At 38.4% G+C, this 12,631-nt stretch overlaps 1 protein-coding gene across 1 annotated transcript in view; it reads right to left on the bottom strand.

Moving 5' to 3' along the window:
- Positions 1 to 342: 342 nt before the first annotated feature.
- Positions 343 to 12,631, bottom strand: part of ERO1A (endoplasmic reticulum oxidoreductase 1 alpha) — a 32,593-nt gene continuing 20,304 nt past the window's right edge. Inside the window, exons 12-16 of the mRNA XM_039320746.1 lie at positions 9,929 to 10,175; positions 5,926 to 5,995; positions 4,636 to 4,722; positions 3,751 to 3,884; positions 343 to 3,593 (exon numbers count right to left, since the gene is read on the bottom strand). Coding sequence (XP_039176680.1) covers positions 3,533 to 3,593; positions 3,751 to 3,884; positions 4,636 to 4,722; positions 5,926 to 5,995; positions 9,929 to 10,175 — 599 coding nt within the window. The 3' untranslated portion in view covers positions 343 to 3,532. The remainder of the gene's footprint in view (positions 3,594 to 3,750; positions 3,885 to 4,635; positions 4,723 to 5,925; positions 5,996 to 9,928; positions 10,176 to 12,631) is intronic.

Genomic DNA, 12,631 nt, shown 5'->3' with positions numbered 1-12,631 from the left:
ACATTCTGGTTGTTTATCAGACACAGCTTACCACACAAAATCTACATTTTAGCTTAGTGTGTTAAGTTAAGCTACCCTCAGCATGTGCTCAACACCGAATAAACTACATGTGGAAGCATGTTGCAGGAACAACCCCACCTATGAAAATTTTTCTTCATTCAACATTAATCCTTGTTTGTTGAAAGTTTATACTGTACTACCAGTCCTTCTTTAAAGAAAGCCATCACCACAGTGTAATTGTTAACACTTTCAACAACCATTCCTTCAAATTCCCCAAAGCCTCTTGGCCTCATTTTGGAAACATCAAAAGAAAGAGAAGTAAATAATATATGCACTCAGATGTCATATCCATTTTTTGTATTTACATCTACTTTTACATTCAAGTATTGTCCACCTCAGCTCCCAACCCCCAAGGCAATTTAGCAAAGTTTGCATTATTCTCCTAGAAGTCCTCTCTATGCTGATTTAATCAAAAAGAAGGAAACTGGGGGGGTGGGTTGGAAGTAGTCTTAATCTTTAATCTTATTTTGAAGTCTTTAATCTTCACAGTAAAGAGCAATTCAAGTACAGGACAAAATTATTTCTGTGCTTTCCTTGAAAATAGAATCAATCAATCAAAGAAGCATCATTTTACTAAACAAATAAGAAATGAAACACATAAAAGGTAGAGGCAGCTCCAAAGTATTACATTCAGTGGTGAGGGCCAAAAAGCCTTTACTTTTTTTTTTTTACTTTAAGCTTGAAATGCCCAGTTCCCATCTCATCAGCTTGTAATCTCAACGGCTGGCCTAAATTAAGGCTGCCCTTCCTCTTAGGCCAATTTACAATAGCATATGTCCTGTTGAGGTTTCAGAGCTAATGGAAGGATTACCGAAATACAAGACCTGCTTGATCTGCAGGATCCAATTTCTGCTGAAGATCCTTTCTGCAACAGTAGGGAATTGGAAAGCCCAAGTGTAACTGTTATTGTATAACTGTATAACAACTGTATAACAGTTGTTCCCTGAGTAGCTTTTATTTTCCAGGCAATTTAAAAAAACTTCTCTAGGCTATTATAAACTAAGTTACAAATCTATCTAGCTCAGTGGCAGAAATTCTCTATGGTTTTATTGCAACCCCCTCCCCCCCATGTTTATCTTAACACAGGAAAATTTTTCCCCAATGTGGGTGGGGAAATTCCCATGGATTCAATTCCCAGAATTCCCCAGCCAGCTACTTGTTGCTGAGAATTCTGGGAACACTGTACCCAAGTTGGGGAAGTCTGGCACAAAACAATGGCTTGGCAAATATGGAGTGTTCTTTTCATGAAAACGTTTGGGAGGGAATCTTAAACTCTCACACCAGGGTATAAAATGTTGCAATTTAGTGTCAAAATTGCACCAAGCCTGCTAATAAGCAAGATGAGAGGGGATCATGAGTACAGATATAAAAATTTTTTTACCCCTGGCACCTTCCTTGGTTTATTCTGGAAATGCTGTGGATTATGCTAAAAGGGAAAAATTAAGGTGTAATTTTACCCCAACTTCTGAAGAATATTATTAAAACTTGTAAAAGGTTCATAATCTACAGCTCTGTAAAATGGAGCACAACAGCTATAACATTCAAAACCCTGTGCAATGACTTCCACTGTTAAACACTTAAATATCTTGTTTTATGATCAGTATTTCCTTTATTGAACCCTGTAATCTTTCCTTTAATCACCAAAAGATTGTGTGGAGTAAACACACTCAATGGAATGTACAACTAAAAACAGTGAGTAAAAAAATAGGATCCTAATAGGGCTGTAAAGGTGGTTCTGAATTTGGGAGGACAGGTGGAATCACGAATCATTTTTCTGCAACTCCTTAAACCAAACCTGAATTTTTCTGCAATCACCCAGCAGCTGCAGAACAATCAGGCAGTCCTAATAAAAGACTGATCTGTTTCAAATTGTTCTTAAAGTTTTTCTGTGGCATAGCTTTGAACCATATAGTGGGCACCAAACGATTAAAAATTGTTGTACCAAAATCATAGTAATGTAGTCTCAATTCCATCATTCCCAGCCAGCAAACTAATGGCTATTTCAGTTGGGAATAAAAAGATATATAATGGGATCTCTGGAGAGTGTCTGGATGGGGAACCAGATGCTCAGAGCTTGGTTTTTAATTTTGGAGAATAAAGAAGCATTTCATACTGGAATGAGACAACTCACCATGACCAACTCATTGTGGCCAACTTGCCATAGGACAACTGACCACAGCCAATTTGCCATAGGACAACTCACTGCAGGACAGTTTAACAATACTTACTTAAAATAAATAAAAAAATATTTTAATTTTTTGTCATTCACATTTCATTTTGTCCTTCCTTTTGCATCCTTTAATGATTCTATTCCACTATTTCTTTGATATTAGTGTAACTCTTGTTCCACAATTTGCTGCAGTCAACTCACCATGGCCAACTTGCCACGGCCAACTTGCTGAGGCCAACTTGCCATGTTGCCCTGTGGTGAGTTGGCCACAGGAAGTTGACCATGGCAAGTTGGCCATGGCAAGTTTGCCGGGGTGAGTTGACTGCAGCAAATTGTCATAGGCCCATCTCATACAACTCAGTGATAAACAGGAGTTGACTGGAAGTATGAAGTCTGGAGCTCCACTTCCAACCAGTTTCAAAAGATGACATGCAAACCGCATGAGAGGAGAGAGGCATCTTGCTGAGAATGCTTTAATTTCAGTTCCTATATTGAACAGGCAGGTGGACCTGCCCCAAATGGCTCTTGTAAGTCTATCACTCACTGGGATTTCATTCAAATATGTGAGACTAGGTTGATTCAGGCATTTTACATAAGATTATTTAAGGACACTGAAGCAGAAAAATAATTTTTGTTAAGAGACATTGTTATGTAAGATTAAGAGATTCTAATCATGTGTCTAAATGAGACATTTTATCATGCAGTTGCTTTGCAGGGAATCCAGGTGATGTCATCATGTCTCATTTGTAACCATGGTTTTCTCAACTAGCCTTTTCCTTCCACAAATAGAAAAGTGTATAGAATAGCTGCACTGTGCCTTTTTATTAGTAGCGCTAAGATCCTTCAGGCTGGAAGAAACCTAGTAAACAAGGGGTAAGGAACCTGAAGTCCTTCACATATTCCTAGCATCTCTCACTAATGGTCATGCTGAAAAAGGCTGCCGAAAGTTGTATTTCAGCAATTTGCAGGAAGGATACAATTCTCCTACCTTCATGATGTGTGTGTGTGTGTGTGTGTGTCTGTGTGTGTCTGTGTCTGTGTGTGTGTGTGTTTTAAGAAGACAGGATGCATAAGGCCAATATTTGATGTATATCCTCCTCTGGAAGAAGAGTCTTGTATGAATATTTTAGCTACCTCAAAGCCAAATATAAATTTGTAAGCTAGAGAATGTGATCAATTTTTATGATCATGTTGACTTAGTCCTTCTTGCCAAGAATGGGATCATGCTGGCACTACACCAGCAGAAATCACTCTGAGCCCAATCTGCATAAAACAAGGAAGTTGGTCTCCATCAGGGTCAATTCACTGAAGTGGGCGTAAGAGCTCCTTGAAGTTTTCTAATTCTTTAACACTTGTTGAAATCCTGCATCAGACAATGAAAAAAAAAATTATTTGGATATACGTGTAGCATGGCATTTATATTTAGCTCATCTGGAAGAGACTGTAGAAAGGGGAAAAAAACATAATTTGACAATACATGGCATTGAATCAAACTTCCAAATAGAAAATGTCAAACTCACCTTCCAAAAGCATTGAAGAGGGACACAATCTCCTGCCTTGTTAGATGAAAATCATGCGAAGGACCTTTTTCTGGTATATTTTCTATCAGTTTTTCAGAAAACAGAATCTTCAGTGCTGTTCCCAAGCCCTGAGTCTGTACACAGTAGGAACAAGATTTCAGCTAAACATCACACCAGGAAGTGAGGTTGTAATCACTATCAGTTTTTTTTTAAGTAAAAACTGGGCAATTTAAATAAGGTATTAAATAAATGACTGGTCCTCCAAAGCACTATGCAAATATTACATCAGCTAAACCCATACAATCTCAATATAAAAGTAAAAAAGAAAATAGAACTTCCTTGCTTTTAAGTTACTCATTCACATGGATGCACATAGACCAGTGTTTCTCAACCTTGACAATTTTAAGGCATGTGGACTTCAACTCCCAGAATTCCACAGCCAGAATTCCACAGCCAGCAATGCTGGCTGTGGAATTCTGGGAATTGAAGTCCACATGCCTTAAAATTGTCAAGGTTGAGAAACACTGACATAGACAGATGCCCTAAATGTAATTAAATTCTGCTATGTCATAAACAAAATGTAAGTAAAATCAATCATAGGATTGTTGATGTGGAGAAAATAGGAGGCAGGAGAATTAAGCATGTCCATCACATTGAATTATATATAAAAATGGGAGAGGGATAAAAATATAATAATGTAAGACCTGACAATGGCTAAGAGCAGGAAAGTTGAAGAAAGAGACAGATGGGCTAATTCTGGATGCATAAGATCAAGCCTTGAGAAAAAATGCATAGAAAGCCAGAATTGAAAAGACAGCAACAGAAAACAGATGCCACTACTGTAAAGAAGCTGAAGAAACAGCAAAGAAAGAAGGAGTAACTTACCTGCAGCTTCCCCCAAAGGCGGCACTTCAGGCACTCTACACAGTCCATGATCCTTGAAATGTTCTTAAAATGGAACCGAAATTCCTCCTGAGAAAGAATAAATGAACTAATGAATTAGTGACTTAAAAATGCATTCGTTATCCTTGATTTGAATCTGCAGCATTTCTCCCATTCAATACCTTAGCTAGTTCAAATAGAAAAACCCAGAATCATGCTTCTCAGCTGTTATTGTCTTTTGAGTTTATTGAGTTTTCCAGGATGCAACTCTGCAGCAAATGCAGGAAGACCAATTGGAAGAATTCTTCTTTTTATGCAACACTTAAAAGCATCAAGGCTTTTTAGGATCCAGGTAACTACCGCAGAGTCCTGTCTGCTGTTCCTTAAAGCCAAAGGTATCTTTTCATGGAAATATCACCAAACCCTGGGGAAAGACACAACTGCCTTAAGCAGTTACATCTAGTCCTTGGCTTAGCGACTGTTTGAAGTTCCAACAGACCTACCTAGGGAGTACTTGCAACCCAGATTCGAAATTTTTATCAAACCCTCACCCACAGAGAAACATGGGTTCGCTTAATAATTGCAGTATTTGCTTGATGACATGGATCCACCCAATGACCACCACAGCAAAAGGTTATAAATTCAGATCAGTCACATGGCCAACACATTTTCTAACCATAGCAGGTTACAACTGTAATGGGCAGCCTCCATTATAGTCATAACTCAAGAACTATCTGGATATATAGATGCTACACCTATGCCTCCTGTACATTTGTAAGTACATTTTTGCCTTTGAATCCAAAGCATAGCACAATCCTTTTTCTATAACTATCTTTCAGAGATAGGAAACGCGTTCTTCTGCAGAAATGGCTGAATTACAACTTCAGTAGTCGTAGTCAGCAAAGTCAATAGTAAAGGACACTGGGAGTTGTAGTCTACTAATGTCTGGAATCTCAGTTTCTCAGGGTCTGTTCTAAAGGCTTGTCTGTTTCCAATCCATATCTTAAGGAATCCTTGCAAGATTTGCCCTATTCCACATATTTTCATAAAGGGCCCACTGAGCCAAAGTGAACTTTGTTCTTCTCTCCCAGAAGCTGCTTACGAATATTTTATTGTTTGATGGTATAATTTCTAAGTAATTTCTAACTGAAATGTTTTATAGTATTTAATAAACTAGATTTAGAGCCTTCATGCCACAAATGCAATCCTGCATCAGGAGTGTTTGCTTTTCGGTCCTGCTGAGCTTACAAACAAAAAGTATTTTTTTTCCCTCAGAAAGTAACTTAATTTTACCTTTAACTTAGCAGCTTCTTTTTGGTTTCCAGCAAAAAGTGAATTTTCATCAAAGTGCAAAGGAAAGGATCTGAAGCGGAAGACAAACAATGAATTAACAATGAAGGTCTTTCACTGTAGAAGAGAATGAAAAAATTCTATTCAGCAGTTATTAATTTAAGTAGTGTTGCGATGTATCATGACTTTTTTCACATTGCCAGAGCTGGGTGGGTGTGGCCTCTGCATGATGCAAGCAGCTCGCTGGCCAGCAGTTTGACACCCGTTTTAAGGAGGGGGGGGTTGGCTTCTGCTGTAACTAGAATCTTAAAATTCTAGTGACATTTTGAGATCCATATACTATGTACTACTATCATTTGCCTTCAGGGCTACACCTTGTATTTCACAAAGGTTGCAATTCATTACAATGAACCTTGTTGAAAGCTGATTGCCTACAGCAATTGTACTGGGGATGACAATCTTAAATTAAACATACCGGTACCTTTGATTTATGCTACCCAAACTCCTTTGAGGCACTAATCAAGAGAGACTAGTATGTGTATCTTTTAGCCCTTAACTGCAGTTGGAATGAGGACAGGTTTAACTAGGATCAGAAGCAGCATAAAAGCTACGTTTACTTAGAGGATAAAACAATGTATTTTAAAATGTTACAACCACCCACCCAAAACCGAGATCTTACACTGATGTTAGGGCTGCTAACTGTTGGCAACAAAAATTCAGACAATTAAATGCTAGCAAAGAGTTTTGCCAACTTCTGGTTGGGAAAAAAGTTGATTGCAGACAATGGGTTTGCTTAAAGAACACTCCATTTGTTAATTACCACTGCTAAAAGGTAATAAAATTGGGCTGACTCACTTAACAACCAGTATAACTTATGACCATAATTCCATGCTTATTTACCGGTTGTAAATCTAGGACTACATATAGTACGCAATACCCAAATAAAACAGAGGGGTTTCCTACAATGAAATAAAGAGCAGTAGATGACTTTATTGCTTGAACTGGTAGAAGTGAAAAACCAGTATTTTGATGTGCAGAAGGAAAAGATGAATGGAGGTTACTTCTCAGGTGGGCTGGGTACAAGCAGAGTATTGTGTGTTCTTGCACTTGAGAAACCCACACTCACATTAGGAGGAGCTGGTTGTATGGGTCAGCCCTCAATATGCTTGTAACTCATTGCTGCCATTTTGATTTCTATCTAGATTTGGTAACTAATATATCCTCTCAGTTCTTTTCCTAATAATATAGCATCTCTTACTTAAGCAGAGAAACTATATATTATATTAATTGCTTGCTTGTGAACAATTAAAATGTTATTTAACAACAAAACTGTATGAACTACTGTAATATGTAAATTGCTTAGGGTAAACTGTAGTTTTTATTTTCTGAATTAAAGTTCACTTTGGTTTAAAATTGACTCTTCTCTATATGCTAGCTATCTTTTCTTTATCGATTTGGCTTCTTGCTCCCCTGCTCACATCTCTTTAATCTTACATTTTCTGTCCCAGGTTCCTATGGAAGTGCCCACTTTTTATTTGCATTTCTTTAAAGCAACAACCTACCATTTCACTGCAAGACTAAGTGGCTGACATTGCACCAGCCAGGTATATCTAAATCAGTGGTTCTCAACCTGTGGGTAGGGACTCCATTTGGGGTTGAACGACCATTTCACGGGGGTCGCCAAACAACACAGTCCGCCATTTTTTCCCCCTTTTCCTTAGCTGTGCTACTCCCTTTTATTCTATTGGCTTTTGAAAGCCAATAGAATAGACTCTCTTGAATAGAGTCTAATTCTATTGGCTTTCAAAAGCCAATAGGAATTGTCCAGGCTGTCTCTGCCCTGCTGAGCCCGCCAAAAGTCCCATTCTGCAAACGGTGCTGCAAGTTGTCTGCAGCGAAGGCGAGCTGTCTGGAAGTTTCCACCCCTCCCTGCTGAGCAACTACTAAAAATGTAAGTAAAAGAGGGCCAGGGGTGGGAGGCCGGCGGTCGGCTGGCACAGGGGGCGGCACCACGCATGTGCGGCGCTCCCGGGCAGGGAAAGTCCTCGACTTACGACCGGTTGGGTAGTCCTCAACTTACGACCGGTTGGGGTCACAGCATTAAAAAGGTTGAGAACCACTGATCTAAATACACACCCCATTCTCCCAAAATAGCCAGTTTGAGAGCCAAACTGGTCTAGTGGTTAAGGCTAGAAAGCAGGAGACTGTGATTTCAAGTCCTGCCTTAGCCATGAAAACCAGCTGGATGACTTTGGATCAGTCATTCTCTCTCAGCCCAATCCACTTCAGAGAGTTGTTGTGGGGAAAATAGGAGAAGGAAGATGTGTTAGATATGTTCACCACCCTGAATTCTTTGCAAAAATGATAAAGGTGGGATACATACAAACAAGAGATGTTTGGTGGTTGGAACTGGATTTTTCTCTGATTTATTCCCACATTCCATTGACCAAAGTACTTTTTTCCTCCAGTCTAGTTCTGATAACCAGAAGATAAAAAGCTTGGAGCCATAGATCACTGTAAAGGATAGAATCATGAGGCTGGAAGAGTCATTAAGTTCTTCTAGTCCATCCTCCTGCCCATGGCAAGAATTCCCAAACCATCTCAGACAAATGGCAATCCAACCTTCGTTTGAAAACTTCAAGTGTTAGAGCACCCACCATCCCACAAGGCAAGCTGTTCCACTGTATTATAACTCTCATAGTTAGTTTGGATCTCTCCCTATCAAATATCCACTCTGTTGGTTCTTGTTCTGCTCTCAGGTGCTATGGAAAATAAATCCACCCCCTCTTCCCTGCGGCAGCCCTTTAAATATTAGAACACTGCTACTGGTTCTCCCTTTAACAAGATGAGGATGAACCCAGCATTCTTCAACCGCATATAAACCTTAAAATCAGACACGCACACTGTGAAATTTTTAAAAGATGTTGATTGGTTTAAAGCTGCAGGATGCGGTTTAGCTAAAATTATCACTAGTCACAGCTTGCTTATTCTATTCTTATTTATTTAACTTCTACACTGCCCACCTCGCAAGACATCTCGTTTAGTAGGGCCTGTGGCTCATATGATGGATATGATGGATCCTAACAAAGAAAAAAGGGAAAGATAGATTCAAAAAGATGCAGAGAATAATGACACTATTTAATAAGCAGCGTCCTATTTCAGTTTGAGCAAGAGAAGCCCTTCCTGAGTGGGCTGCAGCTTGGAATGCCTGATTTCTATGCCTAGTTTAGTTACAGAATCTGTCTGGAATGTTCCTAGTTTGGCTCTCTTACCCAGTGTGCAATGAATGTATCATTGTGCATCTTATGAAATAAATGGGCTACAAGCTTTATCTTAAATTCTGTGCTCCTCATTTTTGGTGTAGAGGTGAAAGCATCAGGCTAGAAGCCAGGCGACTGTGAGTTCTAGTCCCACTGTAGACATGGAAGCCAGCTGGATAACCTTTGACCAGTCCCTCTCATTCAACCCAACTCTCCTCATAGGGTTGTTGTGCGGGAAAGAGGAGGAGGAAGGAAGTATGTTAGCTGTCTTGAGTTATTTATCAAAATAATAAAAGGGGAAAATAAATAAATTATTTTCATCCTTCAGTGGTTAGGATGGAGAAAAGGCTGTAATTTTCAGATGCTTTAAATATACATACGAAAGATGAATAGATTTATAATATTACTCAGCATTTTCCCAATATTGTTCTAACATTCCAAAAATTATTGTAAATGCTTTTTAGTTATTTCCAATAATATCTGGAATTAAATAATTGAACTACCTTAAAATTTTGTTTGAACTGGTTACTTTACACATGTAAAGTGAATAAAAACCTGCTCTTTGCAGCACACAATCATCCCATCAACCCATACATATTTTGTTATGTATTCAATTTATGCCCACCCAATTCTGGGAGGCTAACAATCCATTAAAAATAACCACTAACAAACAAAAATAATTACCAACTGTTGTTTGTAATACTTGGAGGTGACCAAAGAAGCACATTGAAATGGATTGCACTTACTTAATTAAATGAAGAATTTCCAGGAGGTGGTTCTTGGTTTTTACATCTTGATCCTCGTCCCCTGTGAACAACTGGAAATCAGGGCGTTCAAAAAAGGGCAAAATTTTTGAGAGGGCCCGTAACTCAATTAGATAGATGAAATACAGGTTCTTCAGCCTCCTGGGACCTTCGCTTTGTGTCAAGACCTCATCAAAACGCAGCTGGAACTCTGTAACATTGTGCCCCCATTTCTTCTCTGCCCATGTGTCTTATGAAAGAAAAGAAAGGGCTTGTATTAAGCTAAACATAATATGGAAGGTAGTTGTACTCAAGAATCATTCATGGCAAGCCTCAACCATCTCATCCTAAGCAACTTCCCATCTCACAACGTGTAGACCCCTACACTGTGATGCTGAAATTCAGCCACGGGCAAATGGGCCAAAATAGATACATCATGACTGTTGTATTTATTACTATTATACTGACTCCTAGAACAAATCAAAGCTATAGGAGGAAGAGGTTGCACTTGCTAAATAATATCATCACCTCAGAACACAACTCCATGGCCAAAATGTTTTTTGTTTAAAAAGTACCCACCCACCCCACGATTATTTGCTTTTTTCTTTTATCTATATATGTAGATGGACCACTTCAGTCATATTGTAAAAAAAAAATTAATGGAATTGATTGATTGATTGATTGATTGATTGACTGACTGACTGACTGACTCATTCATTCTTTCATTCTTTCATATTTGTATGTCCATCTATCTCTCAAACAGATCTTAGGGATAAAAGTTGTCCCAAAGTGCTTTTTCAAGAGGCAACTGGACTTTCTTTTTCTTCTTCTCATCCAAGAAAGCTTCTTCAGCTCTTCAGAGCAAAAAGAAGCAAAATGTCTTCAAAGAAAGACAAGAAAGTCCAGTTGCCTCTTGAAAAAACATCTTTGGGACAACCATGACCTGGATGACTGAGACTCTCCATAGACATTTAACAGATAAGGCACAGTTTGTAAGTCCATCAAATGACATTGCCTAATGGATGAGACTTGAAGCATGCCTAACTTCAATATTTAGAAAGCCCCGTAAAAACAGGCTAAGGCACCCGGCTAGAAACTAGGGGATTGTGAGTTCTACTCCAATTTTAGGCATGAAAGCCAGCTAGGTTATTTTGGCCCAGTTCCTCTTTCTCAGCCTAAATCTCCACACAGGGTTCTTGTTGTATGGAAAATAGGAGGAGAAAGGAGAATTGGATATGTTTGCTGCCTTGAGTTATTTATAAAAACAATAAAGGCAGGATAAAAAAAACCCTAATCTAATCTAATCCAATCCTCTGTGTGATATTGTTTTTAGAAAGGATGATCTTTCTCCTTCCAGATGTCTGTGGTTTTTAACAGTATGAGCTGTGGTGGCGCAGTGGTTAGATTGCAGTATTACAGGCTACTTCTACTGACTGCCGGCTGCCTGCTGTTTGGCAGTTTGATTCTCACCGGCTCAAAATTGACTCAGCCTTCCATCCTACCAAGGTCAGTAAAACGAGGACCCAGATTGTTGGGGGCCATATGCTGACTCTGTAAACCACTTAGAGAGGGCTTTAAAGCACTGTGAAGCAGTATATAAGTGCTATTGCTCTCTTTTTAGTAGAGTTTATAACTGTGTATCGCCCAGAATAGCCATGGACTTGAGCACTCTTATAAATCAGATCAAATCAATCAAATCTATTTCTGTTTCATATATTTGCCACTTCTCAGTCATTGCAGGAAGTTTTTTCCCCCTGTGATATCTTCAAAGACACACTTTTTTTGCTCCATGTGTCTTAAATTCACTAATAAAGGTAAACAGAAGACTCTTGATAGCATATGAAAAAGAAAACCATCTAGATCAGGGAAAACAATACATAAATAAAATATTAAAGAAGCTTTTTTTGCCAGTTTGGCTAATCCAATTAAATTTTGATACTGCTGAAAGATGAAACAAAAGTCAAGACATTCTATGATCTCATATTTCCCATTATATGTGTGGTTTGGCTCTTTCATCATGTATTTTATTGCCTCAGAACTTCTTGTAAAACTTCTCTTTTCTGTTTTGCTCAGTCATTTGATTAAATCAGTATTGGGTTAAAAAAAATATGTGAACAGTCATAATAAAACCTAACAAACTTTGTTTTCTTTCTTCCCAGAAGCCATACATGTAACTAAGCCTCACTTTCCTGAATCACACTCTAGCGTCTTTCTATACATACACAATCAAGACGGTTCAATCAAATGTGTTATGCTCAATGCACATAACACACTTAATCTGGTTATTGAATGAACACCTGTTCTGATTTCACATAATACTAAATCATAAACCTAATAAATTGCTTGGGTTTGCACAACAAACAAAACAAATCAAGATTAAAACTAACCAAATTTATGCTATTAAGCAACATCCTATACTAGTGAAAGGGCAAGCCCACAGTTTACTGAAAAATCAGTAAAGGTCCAAATTCAGTTCATATTTTTTTTAATTTAGATTCTTTTCATGACAGCTCAAACTGAATAACTATTCAAGTCTGATGTTCATTATGTTAATATATTGCATTACAGGTAGTCCCTGACTTATGACAACAATTGGGACCGGAATTACCATCGTAAAGAATTTCCATCACAAGTTGTTGAGGTTTTAAGTCAAGTTTTGGGTGTCAAAGGAAGTGAAGGGAAATCTCAAGAGTTCACATTTGCCAC

This window comes from Crotalus tigris, unplaced genomic scaffold, assembly GCF_016545835.1.
Source record: "Crotalus tigris isolate CLP2741 ecotype Arizona unplaced genomic scaffold, ASM1654583v1 scf7180000017605.3043972, whole genome shotgun sequence".
NCBI lineage: Eukaryota > Metazoa > Chordata > Lepidosauria > Squamata > Viperidae > Crotalus > Crotalus tigris.
Note: the sequence above shows the minus strand (reverse complement) of the source record. Positions and strands in the feature narration are given on the sequence as shown.